Source organism: Ursus maritimus, unplaced genomic scaffold (assembly GCF_017311325.1).
Source record: "Ursus maritimus isolate PB19 unplaced genomic scaffold, ASM1731132v1 scaffold_19, whole genome shotgun sequence".
Lineage (NCBI taxonomy): Eukaryota > Metazoa > Chordata > Mammalia > Carnivora > Ursidae > Ursus > Ursus maritimus.
This window is the reverse complement of record NW_024424341.1, coordinates 54,933,974-54,953,583: the sequence shown is the minus strand read 5'-3', so window position 1 is coordinate 54,953,583 and position 19,610 is coordinate 54,933,974. Positions and strand designations below refer to the sequence as shown.

At 46.3% G+C, this 19,610-nt stretch overlaps 1 protein-coding gene and 1 non-coding gene across 9 annotated transcripts in view; one reads left to right on the top strand and one right to left on the bottom strand.

The window, feature by feature from the left end:
- LOC103657065 (insulin growth factor-like family member 3) overlaps positions 1-19,189 on the top strand; it is a 38,374-nt gene extending 19,185 nt beyond the window's left edge. Inside the window, exons 2-5 of one of the 8 annotated variants that reach the window (XM_040634193.1) lie at positions 2,996-3,099; positions 16,552-16,732; positions 16,813-17,092; positions 18,222-19,189. In XM_040634193.1, coding sequence (XP_040490127.1) covers positions 16,633-16,732; positions 16,813-17,092; positions 18,222-18,246 — 405 coding nt within the window. In that variant the 5' untranslated portion in view covers positions 2,996-3,099; positions 16,552-16,632 and the 3' untranslated portion in view covers positions 18,247-19,189. Of the gene's footprint in view, positions 1-15; positions 76-1,316; positions 1,627-2,995; positions 3,100-5,391; positions 5,467-6,353; positions 7,401-15,981; positions 16,449-16,551; positions 16,733-16,812; positions 17,093-17,411; positions 17,789-18,221 lie in introns of those variants that run through there. The other 7 variants (XR_005835786.1, XR_005835784.1, XR_566768.2 and 4 more) reach the window with 7 other exon arrangements.
- Positions 596-697, bottom strand: LOC121103579. Its single transcript, XR_005835830.1, has one exon. It is a non-coding gene; the product is annotated as a U6 spliceosomal RNA (small nuclear RNA).
- Positions 19,190-19,610: the final 421 nt, after the last annotated feature.

Here is a 19,610-nt window from a genome sequence, read left to right as displayed (position 1 = left end):
TGGACCCAGTCAAGTGGACGTAAAAATAACCATCACACCGGCCAAAGAATCTAAGTAACGAGACTGACTTAACAGGTATAATACAACTTACCTGGTGATGGAAAAGTGAGTAACTTTACAGGGAAGAAACCTGGACACCAAACACCTAAATAGTGATTATGCTTAACAGCAACATCACAGGCCCTTTGATATGATCCACAGGGAGAGACACACCATGAATTTCAGGGTCTCCTCACCAAAAATTCAGAATCTCAGTCCCCAAACTGAGAGCCACTCTATAAAAGAACAGGTCACTTACCTACTCTTCAAAATGTCAAAGTCACAGGAGACAGGAAAGTCTGAGATGCTGACAGTTTGGAAGAGACCAAGGACACGTGATAAGGAAGTGCAGCATAATGGATCCTGGGACATAAAAGCGATACAAGTGGTAAACCTCAGGAAATCTGAATAAGGCTTCAAGTTTAATCGTATTACAGCAATGTTAATTTCCCGGTTCCGATCATTGTACTATGGTTATGCAAAAAGATCATATTAGGGGAGGTTGAGTGAAGGGTATATGGAACTCTACGCCTAAACTTATTTCAAAATTAATTTAAAAAATACAGAACGCTTCGTGAATGTGCACGTCATCCTCACGCGCAGGGGCCACGCTAATCTCTGTATCTTTCCAATTGCAGTATAGCTGCTGCTGAAGCGAGCACTCAAGATTCGTTTTTTTTAAAAGGTTTACACTCAAGCAATCCCCCCACACGTTTGTGTGTGAGGTGACCACCGGGAAAAGGCTGCGGTAGAACGTCAAGGTACAGTTTCTGCCTCACGCTTTGCTGAGGAATGTGCAAAAGAAAGACTGTAGCCTTGAGACGTAGTGAAGAGAAGGGCCATATGCACCCCAATGTTCATAGCAGCAATGTCCACAATAGCTAAATCGTGGAAGGAGCCGAGATGCCCTTCAACAGATGACTGGATTAAGAAGTTGTGGTCCATATGTACAATGGAATATTACTCAGCTATCAGAAAGAACGAATTCTCAACATTTGCTGCAACATGGACGGCACTGGAGGAGATAATGCGAAGTGAAATAAGTCAAGCGGAGAAAGACAACTATCATATGATTTCTCTCATCTTGGAACATAAGAACTAGGATGATCGGTAGGGGAAGAAAGGGATAAAGAAAGGGGGGGTAATCAGAAGGGGGAATGAAACATGAGAGACTATGGACTCTGAGAAACAAACTGAGGGCCTCAGAGGGGAGGGGGGTGGGGGAATGGGATAGACCGGTGATGGGTATTAAGGAGGGCACGTATTGCATGGTGCACTGGGTGTTATACGCAACTAATGAATCATCGAGCCTTACATAGGAAACCGGGGATGTACTGTATGGTGACTAACATAATATAATTAAAAATCATTAAAAAAAAAAAAGAAAGAAAGACTGTAGCCTTGAAAGCTTCTGGAAGCCACTTCTGAACACAGCCTACGCTGCAGTCTACACTGCAATCCAGTCTACATTGCAGAGAAGAGAGAACTGACAAAAAGAAACCTTTCTTAGTGAAAGCTTCTAGACTACTGTGTTCTGCTTGACCCGAAGCCTGTTGACACCCTTACAGTGTTCTCTCTCCAATCCAGGTGAATAACGTTCCTGTACCAATATTCTTTTTAATGATCCAATCATTTTTTATTTATTTATTTTTTGTATTTATTTTTTATTTTTTTAAAGATTTTATTTATTTATTTGACGGAGAGAGACACGGCCAGCAAGAGAGGGAACACAGGTAGGGGGAGTGGGAGAGGAAGAAGCAGGCTCCCAGCGGAGGAGCCTGATGTGGGGCTTGATCCCAGAACGCCGGGATCACGCCCTGAGCCGAAGGCAGATGCTTAACGACTGAGCCACCCAGGCGCCCTTATTTTTTGTTCTTAAAAAAGATTTTATTTATTTATTTGACAGAGAGAGCACAAGCAGGGGGAGCTGCAGGCAGAGGGAGAGGCAGACTTCCCGCTGAGCAAGGAGCCTGACGCAGGGCTCGATCCCAGGACCCCGGGATCACGACCAAAGCCGAAGGCAGACGCTCAACTGACTGAGCCACCCAAGCGCCCTAGACCCAATCATTTTTTACGCAGAGTTTTTTAAAAGTCTTGTTACACTTTTGTTTTATATTTTATCTAATTGTAAAGAGGAATCAGTTTTTGTATTTATAGACGCTTTCAGATGAGGGACTTGTTAGTGTTGGTAGATCTTATTCAGGAATGGGACTCGGCAACCTGAAGAGCTTCCTTTGCCCCATTTGAAAATTACAGCTTTGACTTATACTTCATTAAATATTAATGTGGTTTGCTTTGCTTTGCTTTGTATCGCATTTACCCCCAGGTAATTTTATTTATACCTATGTATTCAGCTTTCTTCGTCTTTTTTTTTAAAGATTATATTATTTAGGGGTGCCTGGGTGGCTCAGTCGTTAAGCATCTGCCTTCGGCTCAGGTCATGATCCCAGTGTTCTGGGATCGGGCTCCCTGCTCAGAGGGAAGCCTGCTTCTCCCTTTCCCACTCCCCCTGCTTGTGTTCCCTCTCTCGCTGGCTGTCTCTCTCTCTGTCAAATAAATAAATAAAATCTTAAAAAAAAAAAAAAGATTATTTATTTACTTGAGAGCGAGCGAGCATGGGGGGGGGGGCAGGGGGCTCAATCTCACGACTCTGAGATCATGACCTGAGCCAAAACCAAGAGGTGGACGCACAACCGACTGAATCACCCAGGCACCCCCTCTCTGGTTGTTTTTAAAAAGAAACACACTCATGGCCCTGAGAGCAAGACCAGCAAGGGCTGGATGTTTAACCCAGCACGCCTTGAATTCCTTTTTGAACATCTAATGATCAACATGCTGATACTCTGCAACCCATCACCATCCAACGCCATGATAAGCTGGGGTCAATTCTCAGCTTCAAGGACTGCTTACCATTAGACAATCTGACTGTAAGTTTCTTTCTTTCTTTTTTTTTAAGATTTTATTTTTAAGAAATCTCGACACCCAACGTGGGGCTCAAAGTCACAACCCTGAGATGAAGTCTCATGCTCCAGTGACTGCGCCAGCCGGGCGTCCCTGACTGTAAGTTTCTTAATTCACACAACTGAAAAGTGGCTTTGCATGGAGTCCAAAGGCAAGACAGGCAGCGAAGTGGCCTCCCATCCTAACTTCCGGAAGGCTTATAGCAACTTGTAGAGTCCAAAACAATTCTGTAAAGCAGCAGGAATGTGTGAGATTAGCGTAATAATAAGATGAACCAAACTGTAAGAAATAAAATGAAGCGTCCATCCCCCCACCTCCAGCACCCTGGTCTAGGTACACGCCTCAAAGTACAACAAGAACTTTTTCTGGTTTTAGGCCTTGTAAACGAGGTTTTCTTGGTTTGTCTGTAGGACTCCCTTCTTCCTACTCATTTTTATGAGTTGTAATTTGTAAATTTTTGAGGAGTAATGGCACTGATGACTATTTTTTTCCTACCTTAATTTTTTCTCTATTTTTTCACCCAAGCAAAGCAATACAATTCCCTATGCCTTGGACAGTCTCACTCATAAAAGTCAGTTTGGAAAAACTCACAATTTTTATTCAATGAGGTTAATTCTTTTTTTAAGCCCTCTGTAAACGTTAGCAGGCTAGTTCTATCATTTTGACAGAGATTTAATCATCTGGCTACTTGCTGATGTTGAATTGGCCTGCTTTCCTTGCCACTTGCTCCCTCGTTTAGATAAAAATAAGCTCTGATTAATTTTTCCCCGTGGGATGACATTTCTCTCTCAAGAGTCTTTGCAGAACACTTGTCCTGGAAATAATCCATCATCAACTACCCTCTATTTGTGAGCAGTCTTGAATTTCTGGCTCATCACTGTCTTTTTCTTAGATTTGGAAACATCTGCTCTGGTTTATTTACGCTCATGGACCAATGCACCATGCATGACACATCAGCAGAGCACATCTCTGAGCACAGGGAGGGACTAGCAGCATCCAGACACAAGAGGGATGAGGAATGCAGCCAGGACCTGGGGAGCCAGCATCTCCCCCTGGGGTTTTGGCCCCTCCCCACCCCGCAGATCCACCACTGAGCTCCCCGGCTCCTGAACCATGCCCCTGGCAAACCAGGGCCAGATCTGAAAACTCCAGGTTATTTTAGGTTTTCTGGGGTTTTTTTCTTCCACCCTTTCCTTGTTGGAACTTATCTCTCTTTTTAAAAAAAGATTTTATTTATTTATTTGAAAGAGAGAGAGAACATGAGTGGGGGGGGGGAGGGGCAGAGGGAGAGGGAGAAGCAGAATCCCTGCTGAGCCAGGAGCCCACATGGGGCTGAATCCCAGGACCCTGGGATCATGACCTGAGCCGAAGGCAGACGCTTAACCGAATGACCCACCCAGGCGTCCCCGAACTTAATATTCTCTTAATGGAAAATAATCTTAAATTTGTTGTTATTCTTCCCCTGTAAATTTCCAGCTTCCAGACACGGGATGGACAGTAGTAATTCCAGCCATGTCCTGGGAAATGTTGAATGAGGACCAGTATGAGGGCAATAAGATGAGTTCAAGCCCGGCCATGATAAATGAGAGCAATTTAGACACAGGAGTAGGGGATACTTTCTAGCCTTTGCCAGAAATGACTTAAGCAGGATAGAAAAATTTCCATGGAGAAACTCTGCTCTAGGCGATTATCCTGCGTCACAGAATGTAGAAATCCTACAGAAAATATCACAAAACTACAGTGGTTTACAAAATCAATACACACACACAAAAAAAAAATTAGTGCTAAATAACAGAAAGGATTACTCAATGCTAAGGAAACCTGACCTTTTAATTTGCACAATTAGGGAGATCTTCCCATAAGTAACTTTGGGGGGAAAACCATGGTCAACACATTCAAGGAGCGTGTTCCCTCCCTAACTTCCTCTCATCTGAACCCACCAGAAAACTCTCTGAGGCAGACATAACACATAAGCTATGCTAACATAAGAACTGGAATAGAACTTAATTGTACAAACTAAAAAGGAGACCTCATTCCTTGCTCCCCTATTTCCTGGCGCGATTATTACCGGTTGTACTCCTGTCCGGTTTCCAGCTCTACCAACAATATGGATTTATTTCCTCCTGTACCCACTTTGAAATTATCTATTCACTTTCTCCCTCCACTTTCTCCTTTTGAAATCATTTATTAGTTTTGTTTTTAAAGGTGGTGGCCTTTACTTACTTTTTATTTTAATGGATGTGGCATTCAAATGAAACAATACTAATTTCTCTCTGTCTTTAGGTTAATCCGCTAAATTCAACTCACTGAAATCCAATATGTATTGGATTGGATGATTTGGGGTAGTTCTTGAAGTTTTGAAGGTTTCTGCCAATTTGTATTTTACCAAAGTTTATCTTGCAGGTGATTTAGCCATCGGGCAATTGTTTTCTGCTCTGTTAGCCACCTTGTTGTTGCTGTACGGAGGTGAGACCATTAGCACATTTTATTAGTTTCTAGCCCTACTTCCTAATATCCCAGAGTCATTTAAGCTACTTGCACGTAGAACTCCATGTATCTTCATATATGACTTATGATTCAAAATGGCTTTCATGGGGCACCTGGGTGGCTCAGTCGATTAAGCGTCTGCCTTCGGATCAGGTCATGATCTCCGGGTCCTGGGATAGAGCCCTGCATGGGGGGGTGGGGGGTCCCTGCTCTGCGGGGAGCCTGCTTCTCCCTCTGCCTCTGCCTCCTGCTCCCCCTGCTTCCCCAGCTCGTGCTCTCTCTCTCTCAAATAAGTAAATAAAATCTTTTTTAAAAAGCCCTCAGTAGGAATGGACCTCTAGAAAGATGAAGATGGAGAACGTGCACCTTTCCCTTATCTCTTCCACTTGGTATAGCTATAAAAGGAAACGTAAGATGACTCAGAAAGGTAGACAGAATAGGCAGACCAAATAGGGACCCTGAGACCTGAGAAATGGCACAGCAGTGAGTTTGCTTGAGTTTTCCTTGTGCTTTCAGATGATAACTACCCTAGTCACCCACTGGCACAGTGCCAGAGTAGGTCTGTGATGCAAGAAAATGCAAGCAGTATCTGGAGTCTCCCAATATCCACAATGTCCAGATTTCCACAGAAAATCATGCATGAGGGGTATCTGGGTGGCTCAGTCGGTTGGGCAACCAACTCTGGATTCGGATCAGATCATGATCTCCAGGTCCTGGAATCGAGCCCCACATCGGGCTCCATGCTCAGTGGGGAGTCTGCCTGAGATTCTCTCCCTCCACCTCCCCCTGCCACTCCCCCCACTCATGCTCTCTCTCTAAATAAATAAATAAAATCTTTTTTTTTTTTAATCATGCATGATACCAAGAACCAGGTAAACCACCTGAATGAGAAAAGACAACCAACAGATGCCAACACTGAGGTGTCACAGGTGACAGAGTGACTTGGCAAGGATCTGTAAGTCATAAAAATGCTTACAGACACAATCACAAACATGCTTGACACGAATGATGAAAGAGTTTCCTTTCAGGAAAGAAGGAAAGTAGATGTAAAGAAGAACCAAATGGTAATTGTAGGATTGAAAAATGTGACAACACCACACCTCTGGGATCAACAACAGAATGAAGACTAGAGAGAGAAGACTCATTCAACCTGCGGACAGAACAATAGCAAAAACCCAGTGTAAACCACAGTGAGTAAACAGAAAATAGGGGAACAAAATGAGCAGAGCCTCCAGGGCCTTTAGGCCTATAACAAAAGATCTTATATTAGTGTCACTGGAGAGTACTGGAAGGACAAGAGAAAGAGGAAAACCAAACAAGATTTTGATGAAATAATGACTGAAGATTTCCCGGACTTGGCAAAAGCCATAGACTTACAGACTCAAGAACATATCTGCCTAAAGACAGATCCTCCAGAAGGAATTCGTGTGTTAGAAATCCCCTGCCCGGGGCGCCTGGGTGGCACAGCGGTTGGGCGTCTGCCTTCAGCTCGGGGCGTGGTCCCGGCGTTCTGGGATCGAGCCCCACATCAGGCTCCTCCGCTATGAGCCTGCTTCTTCCTCTCCCACTCTCCCTGCTTGTGTTCACTCTCTCGCTGGCTGTCTCTATCTCTGTTAAATACATAAATAAAATCTTTAAAAAAAAAGAAAAAAAAAGAAATCCCCTGCCCATGAGTTTTATCAACCAGGAAAGATGGACTCTTATCACAGGAGATGAGAAGTCTATACCAAACCCAGACAGACATTGTCACAAACTATCATACCTCCCATCTATCTTCTAAGGGCCCATTCATCTTTTAAAAATTATTCACTCTTGGAGCACCTGGGTGGCTTAGCCGGTTGAGCGTCTGACTCTTGATTTCAGCTCAGGTCATGATCTTACAGTTGAGAGATCAAGTCCTGAGTCGGGCTCCCTGCTAGGCACAGGGTCTACTTGAGATTCTCTCTCTCCTTCTCTCTCTACCCCTCCCTTCTGCTCTTTCTCTCTCACTCTAAAATAAATAAATACATCTTAAAAAAAAAATCTTCCCTAACAGGCCTACTTTCTTCCTCCCCTTTCAAACTATTAGGATGGCATTTAATCCTGAAATCTCTGTCACCTTGGGGAGTTACCCATTCTCCCCCTGGGTATCTCCCATGTACATATGAAGTGCACATGTAAGTAAACTTCTGTTTGTTTTTCTCTCATTAATCCTGTATTAAAGGGATCTCAGGGATGCCTGGGTGGCGCAGTCGTTAAAGTGTCTGCCTTCGGCTCAGGGTGTGATTCCGGGGTCCTGGGATCGAGCCCTACATCAGGCTTCTCCGCTGGGAGCCTGCTTCTTCTTCTCCCACTCCCCCTGCTTGTGTTCCCTCTCTCGCTGGCTGTCTCTGTCAAATAAATAAATAAAATCTTAAATAAATAAATAAATTAAATAAAGGGATCTCAGCTCAGAACTCAGGAGGATAGAAGGAAAATTATTTTCTTCTCCCCATCACAGAATGGGTAAATAATATAATTTCATCCCACCATACTTTCATGTTTTGTATACTCTGCTGTATGTACACTGTGTGTTAATAAAAATCACATATATCAGGAATCAGTTTTTCTTCCCAAAATGATGTTAGGGTTTTCTGCTCCTTCCAGCTCCTGTTAAAAAGTCTCAAATCTGTGGGGAGTAACGTGGCCCCCGTTCTGCTGCTGCCTCCTGCCCCTCCCCAGTGACTGCATTAACCACTCGTACTCTCCATGGCAGTCCTCCCTTTGAGGTCCAACCCTTCATGAAGGTGTCGTGTGGGGTGGCAGCTCGTGGATCTGGTTCTAAGCTGAATGAGGCACTGTCCCCACGCCCCATTCCAGGAGCAGGTAGACTGCAAAACTTTTCAAGCCAATATGGGTCTTTCTTTTTGCTTCCTCTCTTGACTGTAAGGCTTCCCAAAAAAGAAGAGAATGAAATTGCCGCCAGCTTCAGAGGTGAAAACTCCTCACATTCTCCCCTTAGTTTATAATAAGCATCTGGTTCTAATAACCATCTCCTTATTGCTTTGTGACTTCCTAGTGTGGCTGCGTAATTTCTCGAGACAACTATTGCCTTAAATCTTAAACCTTAAATCTTAAATCTTTCTGTTTCCAGAAAGGAGCAAGCCATTTTTGTATTTTTATGCCTCAGTATTTCTTGCAGGGCAGAAAGCAGCTCTTTTGCCTTTTCTTGTCCTCTGGGAAAGTCCAAGTTCTCCAAAGACTGTGCACTAGATCCTCATTGTGGGGAGGGTGAGCTGAGCGTCACAAGACATACGCAGGCCAGAAGGAAATGCAGGTCAGCTAGGCCCTGGGCTCACATTCAGAAAATGGCAGAACATGAGGGGGTAGTTGCTCGATGGACACATGGAGCTGCAGCCTGGGCACAGCTGGTCCCAGTCATGGCAAAGATGTGTGTCTTTATAAAAGTTATCTCTTTTTTCCCATTAATTCACTCCCCAGGGGAGACACCTATGCCTGGTTGTTCAGTATGATGGCCATCTGTCAAGCCACCAGGACCTCTAGAATGGTTTCTGATCTCTGCCCACTCAGCTCTACAGGTGGGAGTCTTGCAGCCCCAGAAGGCAATGATAACTGGGCTGGCAGAGGAACAGGTGGTGGACAGAGGTGGCCTCTGGTTGGCTGGTGGTGAGTGGGTGGAAAAGCTGAGACTTCTGTTGGTGAGGGTGTGGCGAGGGGACTCTCTTCGCAGATCACAGCAGAAAGGGGTTGGCCAGCTGCCAGCTTCAGGTGTTCCTTGTTCTTGAGACAAAGATACAGTTTGGGGGTTGACTGTTTCTGGCAGCAGATGGGGAGCTGAGGGGATCATAATAACATTTGTCACAGCAACACCATCTACGGACCAGATATTCTGTGTTGCGTACTCCGCTGCGTTCTTGATATTTGGGAACTTATTGGGTCACCATACAATGGTGTGGGATGGGGATGCTCTTTGTTACTGACATGGAAAAACATCTTTATTAGGAAAACTTCCAAATGTACACAATATTTCAGAGTCCAAGGAATTCTCCAATGCATACAGCTGGTGTCAAGTGGTAACTCATCACAGAGTACATCAGTGTATTTTCCTGGCATGTTGTAAGGAGCAGGGAGGAGGCCAGCCTAGTCAGAGCAGGAGGAGCAGAGGATAGGAGAAGGTCAGGGGCAATGAGTGTGAGGAAACTTGCAGAAGCCTTTTGGGCAAGGGTCAGAATCTGAGGTCTATTTTAAATATGACAGGAAACCACGAAAGGGTTTTATTCAGTTTGGGAGTGTAGAAGAAGAGGAAGTTGGGGATAAGGGAGGAATTCTAAAGACGGTTGTTGGTGTTGTGTGTGAGTTCAAAAAGGGGAGGGCCGGCAGGTTCGTTCTCTGTTCACTGAAGCCTACAGAGAGACCTTCAAGGTGCCCATGGACTTTAAGAATCTAGTATGTACTCCTAGGACACGGTGGATTGCTACCTGACTTGCAGCTGGAAAAGTTAAAAGGCAAGTTTCTGTGTAGGTACCGTACGGTGGACCAAGAGAGAGAAGGCTGCGCTGAGCAGCCTGCAGCCCCTAGTGTTGCTGAGCAGAGATGGGAGGGTGGGGGCGACCCCTCTGGGCCAGACATGGGCCCATGAACAAGAGCAGACACATGAGGTCAAGTTCTGGAAGATCAGGCAGAGGGGACACTCAGCAGAGACCAGCTAGAGGCCCTGCTGGCTGCCTGGGGCTGAGGAAGGACTTAGTACTTTCCAGAATAAAGATCCATCTGCCCTCACCAAGGAAAGTCAAAGTGAGCTCTCCTGGCACTTGGAGCGAGGGCAAAGCTAGCTACAGAATTTACACGGCCCAGTGAAAAATAAAAATGTGGTGCCCTTCGTTCAAAACCTATGAGGAAGTTCAGAACGGTGATTGCAGGACGTTAAACCAAGCTCAAAGCCTTTCTAAGTGTGGGTCACACACCCGTGAACCCAGCTCTGGGAACCATCCGTAAGAGGACATTAACGAACGCCCTGTTAGATCCTTCACAAGGTGACAGTCATAAAAGAACTTTTCCTTCCCCATTTTCCACAGACCAAAGCCACAGGCAGTGAGAGAAGGAAGAAAGTCAGGTGCAGAGATGGCCACATTCCCATCAGAGCTGTGTTTCCCACTCACAGGAGAACCTGGTGGTAGAGGGAAAGTTTCGTTCTTAAATATCATGTTTGTAGTCTTCACACTCTTACAGGACTGTTTTAATTATAAGCTGCATGTTATGACCTGAGAGGACCCAGATACATATAGAGACTCGCCTTCGATTTCATCTAGGGCACAGGGAAAAGCAACCCCACAGAATAAAAGTATGAGGATTGGGCAGGCCAAAAGTACAGAAACTTCACCATGGGCCCCACACTGGGCAGCCTTGAAACTGACATTTAGACCACCAATCCTCAGGGGATGTCCAGCCTCTTGAGGGAGGGTTGCTCTTTGGAACTGGCAAAGGACCGTGGGGTAAAGGTGACCCCAAATTCCAAGATTAACTCTTTAAATTACCATCATCTCCTGGAACTTGGCTCAGTTATTCCTCATTGTCTTGTCAGATCTTTGATGCTTTTAAGGTATTTTTATACCTTGTCCAGCATCTTATGTTGTCTTCAGCAAGGGGGTTGATCCAAATCACCTAGCCTCCTATTACTGTAGGCCAAAATGTATTATCTGAATTTTAAAATCCTTCAACTATTCATTTGCCTGTCAAGAAGCTGAGTGTCTAAAAATACTGTGACTGAAATCTGAAAAGCATGCAAGAGCCACAGAAGAGTTTAAAACAACAAATTACTCAAACATTACCTGTATGTTGGCGGCTGGCAGGGAAGTAATAAAGTAATTCATGAAACTATTTCTGTCAGACTAATACTAATGGCTAACATGGATCAAGCACATAATATGTGTAAAATATTACCCATATTTTCCTATGTGTGTTACCTTATTTTATTCTCGCAACAAACAGTTATGCTAGGTGCTAATTCTTACTGCAAACTTATAGATAAGAAAACTGAACGAAGCCCAGTGAAGTTAAGCAGCTTGCCCAGGACCACAAAGCCAGCGAGATACAGAACCAGGATTTGAATCCAAACTAACTCTAGAGCTCATGCTCGTCAACATAAATCTAGAATGCCTCCACGCAGGTCAGGAAGTGCGTGACTTAGTAACAGAAATAACTGAGGTATACTGAAGCGACTGCAGTCATACACCTCGTGTGCAAAACTTCAGAAGGTGCCACAGAAAACCTCCGTGATCAAGATAAGTAATACATTAGCGGAACATTTTTCTAAATCAAAATTAATGCAAAATAAGATTCATGCTGAAAACCCCACCTCCATATATGCCATTTGCTTTAACTGAAAAACCCTTCCGCTCCCAGGGAAGCATTTTGAACAAAAAAAATTTCAGGATGACAATTTCAATGGATATCACATTATTGGTGGTTTGGGGCTTCCAGAGATTCCGCCCCTCCCAGGTCCTTCCAGATGATCTGCTCTGCGGAGGGGTTGCGGACTGGGGCTCTGGAGTAAAGGTGGGGTGGTAGCTGGCAAGGGGCTGTGTTTTGCAGCTTCCTGTTGTAGTCACTGCGGAGGGGGCCTCAGCCCCCACTCTGTTCCTTGACCTTTACCTTTGCAGTGGCCCAAGGAGACCTCTTTTGGGTGATTTGGGCGGTGACCTCTATCCTGAGGAAGAACCAGAGAGCCTTGCTGGTCTGGGATTATCCTGAGTACACAATGCTCCCTACTGGGACATAGTGTAGCCAGGATTTGGGAATAAGGCAGTCCCAAATTCAAATCCTGACAGTGTTTTACGACCATGTATCAACTGGAAACCTTTATGTATCTAACTTTAATTTCCATCTCTATAAAATCCAAGTTCACTTAATCCTTTAACAAATGTGTCCTGAGCTGTGAGCCAGGCACTGTTCTAGGTGCTGGGGACAGCATGATGACCAAACAATAGGCAATAAGCCTCCTGAGGTTTAAGGATATTGTAACCAAGAGGTGGGGTCCTAAAGTCTTAGCATAAATCCCAGCTTTGCCACATCATCACTGTGAGACCTTGGGCAAATCAGTTAACCCCACCAAGTCTCTGTTACCTCCTCTTTAAAATTCAGGTAAAATACCACCCTTACAACAGTTGTGAGCATCCAATGAAATAATGTATGTAAAATGCTGAGGGCAGGGCCAGGAGCGTAAATACTCCAATATCGTAACTACTATTACTCCTTCCCAGGGCCTACATAGCTCTGTGGCCCTCCTGTCTCCTCTGGCCTCCTGCCCCACCCTTCACTCCAGGCTCCCTGGCCTGCTGCCACCCCAATGAGGCCAAACCAGACTCTGGGACTTTGTACTCACTATTCTGTTCCCTCTGCCTGAACTCCCTTTCCACGGTGGCTGGCTTCTTCAGATCTCTATGAAGCGACCCTCCTCTGGGTTTTCCTCTACCATGTTAGCTTCCTAGGTCTCCCCCACTGCTTTCTCCGCACTCGCGTGATTTCTTAGCTCCTATTACAATCTCTGATTGTTTTAATCATTTGCTTGTCTGTTTTTGCTTCTTTTGTTGTTTTTGGCATTCTCCCCCCCTTGGTGTGTGGCCTCCACTTCAGCAGGGACTGGGGCTGGCTGGCCTGGTCACAGCCCACATTCCCACCACAAGCCCCAGAGCCTCACTGAGTGTTTGGTCCATGGGTAACCTCTGACCCAGTGCAACATCTTTGAGTCCTACCTCCAAGTCCCCTTTATCCCCAGGCCTTTGCTTATGCTGATCCCATGGCTCTTCTAGAAGTCCTCTCTGACCCTCTGGACTCCCCCATGGTACCTACCCGGGGCTGTCACTATCCTGGGATGGGTCTGTCTTCCCCATCTACTGTGAGCCTCAGAAAGACAGGACCAAGGATGTCATTGTCCCTGCTGGACTCCCAGCACAGGGTAGGACACAGAAGGAGTGGTCAGTGGATAGGTATTAATCCAGCCAAGTGCAGGGTACTGTTGGAATCCATAATGAAAATTTACTGGCAAACTGAAGTGGCAAAGAAGCTGGAATTCCAGGCAGAGGGGTTGGCTTGGAGAAATCCGAGAAGAAAGAGTATGGCATGAGTGGGAACCATCAGAAGGGGATATATCAACAGAAATCAGACGACAAAGAGCCTACAGGCCACGGTGAGGGGTCTGAATGCCAACCAAAGGCCCTGGGGATCCTGGACAGGTGTAAGCAGGAGAGGAATTGGTTCATACTGGTACTTCAGAAGATCCTACCACTTGCCTTGTTGGGGAGAGAAGGGGAGGCACTGTTTGTCCCCAGGAGAGTGATGAGTGGTAAGTGATGATAATGAAAGGGCCTGGACGAGCTGGACCAGAGCAGCTGGTAGTGACATCCCAGAATGAAGAGAATCGGGTACCTGTCTTCCGAGTAGCTAGGCCTGGTTAGACTCCTGACTATGCCCCTACCACCTGCATGACAGTGGGTACACATCTTTACCTCCTTTTCCTCCTCTGTAAAATGAAGTTAATACAAACATAGCGATCTGAAGGGGCACCTGCACCTCAATGCTTGTAGCAGCAATGTCCACAATAGCCAAACAATGGAAAGAGCCCAAATGCCCATCAACAGATGAATGGATAAAGAAGATGTGGTGCGTATATACAATGGAATAGTACTCAGTCATCAAAAAAGTGAAATCTTGCCATTTGCAGCTACATGGATGGAACTAGAGGGTATTATGCTAAGTGAAATAAGTCAATCAGAGAAAGACATATATCGTATGATTTCATTCATATGTGGAATTTAAGAAACAAAAACAGAGGGGGCGCCTTGGTGACGCAGTCGTTGGGCGTCTGCCTTCGGCTCAGGGCGTGATCCTGGCGTTATGGGATCGAGCCCCACATCAGGCTTCTCCACTAGGAGCCTGCTTCTTCCTCTCCCACTCCCCCTGCTTGTGTTCCCTCTCTTGCTGGCTGTCTATCTCTGTCAAATAAATAAATAAAATCTTAAAAAAAAAAAAGAAACAAAACAGAGGATCATAGAGAAAAGGAGGGAAAAATAAAATCAGACGAAATCAGAGAGGGAGAAAAAACTATGAGAAACTCTTCACTCTAGGAAACAAACTGACAGTTGCTGGAGGGGAGGTGGGTGGGGGGATGGGTTAACTGGATGATGGACATTAAGGAGGATACGTGATAATGTGAGCACTGGGTGTTATATGCAACCGATGAGTCACTGAACTCTACCTCTGAAACAAATAATACACTCTATGTTAATTAACTGCATTTAAATAAAATAAAAATTAAAAAAAATTTTTAGAGAATTCGGTTTGGAGTGGGAACCAAGACGTGTATGGCACTGGGCACGAGCTGGGAAACTGAATCAGGGATGTGGATGGGGCTGAGCCTGGAGATGTGTAACGCGTGTTGCTACGATGAAGTCTTCATTCCCCTCAGTGCCGAGGATGCAAACTGCTGAGAAGCTCAACCTGGGTGGGGGCCAAGCTGCAGCCAGGTGAAGCCTGGGGTAGCCCAGGAAGCAGCAATGAGTCAGTCTGTGATACTCTCTTTTCGGGGGCCTGCACCTAAAGGCAGACCAGCGAGGCCCCTCCTAAGGCAACCATGTGCTGGTGATTCCCATACAATCCGCTGGAGAGCTGGGGGTGGCCTGACCAGAACGGTTCAATCAGAAACTGTGACAAGAGGCTAGGGCAGCTGTCTACAGTGAAGTTCCAGACGTGATCGTCCTCCTTCACTGTTCGACAGCCTCTTCAGAAGCAATGACACCACGAAGCTCCATCTCAGGTAAGGAGGACCCCAAATGCTAGCATCCTCTCACCCCATCCCCAGCACAGCTCCCAACCCTCAGCCTCATCCCCCCCCACGCCCACCCGTGGTCACCTCAGAAGCATCTCTGACAAACAGCTCCATTCTTTAACAAACCAGAAACCTTCTTTCTGGGAGCCAAGGCTGAGGACTCAGTCTTCCCTGAATGCCCCTCCCCTGGAAAGCCCCCGCCACTCAAGGCCTGCCTGAGCTATCTCCCTTGCAGAAGTGGCCCCAAACCAAAACCCGCACCTTTAAGTCACCCTAACCTGCGGCTTCTTCCATACTCACCTGCCTTCCCTGAGGACCGCACGTCCACTTTCTCCGCCCCATGCTCCACCTTGCCATATAATGATTTATAAGAAATATATATTTGGGGGCGCCTGGGTGGCTCAGTCGTTAGGCGTCTGCCTTCAGCTCAGGTCATGACCCCAGGTCTAGCCCTGCATTGGGCTCCCTGCTCAGCGGGAGGCCTGCTTCTCCCTCTCCCACTCCCCCTGCTTGTGTTCCCTCTCTTGCTGTGTCTCTCTCTGTCAAATAAATAAAATCTTTAAAAAATATATATATATATATTTGGTCATTCAGATAACCAAAATATATTCCTCAGGTATATTTGGTCTTCACGGTTTGTGAAAATGATTCAGAACTGTAAAGGTGAAATGGGTGTCTTATTATTAATGAAGGTGACTTTTGGACCCCACCTAAGAATGGGAGCCGGTGGCCAGGAGGCCCAACCCTGTGAATGAAGGAGTGGAACTTCTACTCCCACCTTCCCTAGCTCCTGGGACGGGAGAGGGGCTAGTGACCGAATCAGCCAATGGCCAATGACTTTGTCAGTCATGATTGTGCAGTGAAGCCCCCCGTAAAAACCCGAAAGGATGGGCTTTGGAGGGCTTCCAGCCTGGTGACTCCCTGGGCTCTGGGGAGAGCGGCGCACCCGGAGAGGGATGGACGCGCCACACTCTTCCCCAGACCTCACCCTATGATCTTCACCTGGCTGTTGACTTATATCCCTTATCATACCTTTTAATAAACTGGTAAACATAACGAGGTGTTCCCTTGAGTCTGTGAGCCGCTCTAGCAAACGCAAAGAACCTCAGGAGAAGGTGGCTGGAACCTCCCATCTGTCGCTGGTGGGTCAAAAGCACAGGTAACCACCCGGGGCCTGCGACTAGCATCTGCAGTGTGGGGTGGGGCACAGCCTTGGAGGACTGAGCCCTTAACCTGTTCGAATCCGATTCTGTCTCTGACAGGGTCAAACTGGAGTTGAATTCTCAGACCCCCTGCTGGTGTCTCAGAATTGTGTGGTACGGTGTGTGCAGGAAGCCCCCTGCATGTTGGAATTAGGAACCGAAAAAGAGCCCCCCTTTCTTTCTCCCCAAGTTTCGGCCTGCATAGCAATCTCCTTCCTCCTGTGTGCGAAGGTAGTTACAGGTAAGGACAAGGACTGGGAAGAACGGGGAGGGAGGAGGCTGCCCTTGGGTATCTGGTCCTCCTTGGACCCACACCATCAGCGTCTCCGCCAGATGCCCCCATGGCCTCCGGGCTGTGGCTGTGCCCGCCTGCCCCCAGGTGTGGGGACCAGATCTACAACCCCTGGGAGCAGTGCTGCGATGATGACACCATTCTGCCTCTGAATCGGACTCGCTTTTGTGGCCCCGACTGCACCTTCTGGCCCTGCTTTGAGCTCTGCTGTCCTGAATACTTTGGCCCCCAGCGGTTTGTTGTGAAGGTGAAGGTCCTGGGGGTCAAGTCCCGGTGCTTCTCATCCCCTATCTCCAGAAACTGCTCCAGGTGAGGGCCCCTAACTGCTCACGGCTGAAGGAAGGAAGGAGGGATGAGGGATGCAGAGGGTCACAAGAAGATCCCCCGTCCTGTTGTTGTTCTTAATTTATTTAAAGTTTATTTAAGTAATCTCTACACCCAACGCGGGGCTCAAACTCACCACCCTGAGATCAAGAGCCGCACACTCTAACGGCTGAGCCAGCCAGACCTCTCCCCCCTCCCCTGCCCCACAACGTCCTGTTGTTTTATCTCGTCATTTCTGGAATCTTTCCATTCTTCCTTGCCTGTGTCTCATAATTTCCTAATTTTTCTTTCTCTGTGGCCAAAGGAAACCTTTCTAGACAAGCTCCTTATGAAAATGTCATGTTTTCCACATGCCAGCAAAGACCCTGACCTACATCACTAGCTTCCCCCCCAGTTCCTGCATGGCAGACAGGAAAAGAGAGAAGCTGATCCTGTGCTGGGCGCTGTGCTGCTCATCTCAGGACACTCAGGGACTCCCCCGCGACCTTCGTCTCCTTGTGCCTCAGGCCCTCATCTGTAAAACAGGGGGAATACCCATCTCCCTGAGCCTCTGAGGCGCTGTAAGGAAGATTCTCAGGATTTGAGTGTTAGGGATGAGCAGGATGAGACGAAAACCCTTTTCTTGACAATTGTGCATGTGTATTTTGAAATGGAAACAAATAAATAAAAAAAGAATGTACATCAACCAAAGACCTGTGAAATTCAGAAAGCAGCTTCTAGAGTATCTACGTGACAGCTTCATGTTGCATGAATTTATAAACTCGAAACTTCTCTTTTCATTTTCTTCCTGTCTTAATCTCCTCTGAAACTGGATAAAGCAAACCTCACTGAAAATGGAGTCATGGGGCGCCTGGGTGGCACAGCAGTTAAGCGTCTGCCTTCGGCTCGGGGCGTGATCCCGGCGTTACGGGATCGAGCCCCACATCAGGCTCCTCCACTATGAGCCTGCTTCTCCCTCTCCCACTCCCCCTGCTTGTGTTCCCTCTCTCACTGGCTGTCTCTATCCCTGTCGAATAAACAAATAAAATCTTTAAAAAAAAAAAAGAAAAAGAAAATGGAGTCAGGAGCCCAGAAGGGGAAGCTTTCATGCTATAACACACACAACCCTTTGCAGAACCAACTGGAAAAAGCCTACGTGACCTCAGCAAGAGGAAGATTCTGTCCAGGCAACAGCCCAGTTAGTCGATGAGAAGCCACTACATGCAGAACTCCCAAAGTACTCCAATGGGCTTTTCCTTTCTAACAGTCCCTCCCACCTCCCCGTGTTCCTCTATAAATGATGGGTTCATTCGAGGAATACGAGAGAACTGCACTACCAGACAAACAAGTTGTGGCCGAAACACAGGCAAGTTGGAATTCAAGTGTGGTGGCTTCTCACTGAGGGAGCTGTTGCCTGGAGGGATGAGCAAAGCCGCTTCCTTCCCCTGCCTATGGTTTTGCCATGACTTGTGTGTGTCAGATTCCAATTATCTGCTATTCCTAAAAAAAAAAAAAAAAAAAAAAAAAAAAATTGCGGGGGGCCTCTGGTAAAATAATGACATTTCTATTTCTAACGTCGACATTACATATCATGAGATGAAATCAGTATCTCGAAGAAACAGTGACACACCCATAAAAGACAGCCGCAAGCCCATGTTCCCTCTGGCATTACTCACAGTAGCCAAGATATCCGTACCCAACAACCTAAACGATCGATTAACAGAAGAACAGATAAAGAAAATGTGGAGACATGAGAAATACAACAGACTGTTGTTCAGCAGTAAAAGAGAGGAAATCTTGCCATTTGTCACAACATGGATGAACCAGGAAGGCATTATGCGGGAAGCCAAACAGAAAGACAAATAGTGTATAATACCACTTATCCGTAGACTATACAACAATTAACAAAAAGCTGATTTCACAGAAACAGAACACAGGTAGAATGGTGGGGGCCATGGGCTGGGAGGAGGGAGAAATGAAGACAGAGGTCAAAGACTACACACTTTCTGCTATAAGGATAAGTTCTGACGGGGACACCTGGGTGGCTCAGTTGGTTAAGTGTCTGTCTTCTGCTCAGGTCCTGATCGCAGGGCCGGGTATCAGGCTCCCTGCTCAGCGGGGGAGTCTCCTTTTCCCTCTGCCCCTCCCCCTGCTTGTGCGTGCTGCTCCCTCTCTCGCGCTCTCTCTCTCTCATAAATAAAATCTTAAAAAAAAAAAATTCTGAGGATCTCATGTACAATATGGTGATGATAGTTAATAATATATATGGTATGGTGTACTTGAAAGTTGCCATGAGCTATGAGTATCTTAACCAGCCTACACACACACACACACACACACACACACACACACAGGTCTACTATGTGAGGTGATGAATGTGTTAATTAATAATCATCCCACAATATAAATGTATATTGTGAAAACCAGTAATGGCAAACCTCATTAAAATGAAGTGGGGAGGTTTGGGCACGGGGAGCCCTCACGCCCTACCACTCACAGTCCACTGCACACCCAACAGGAAGAG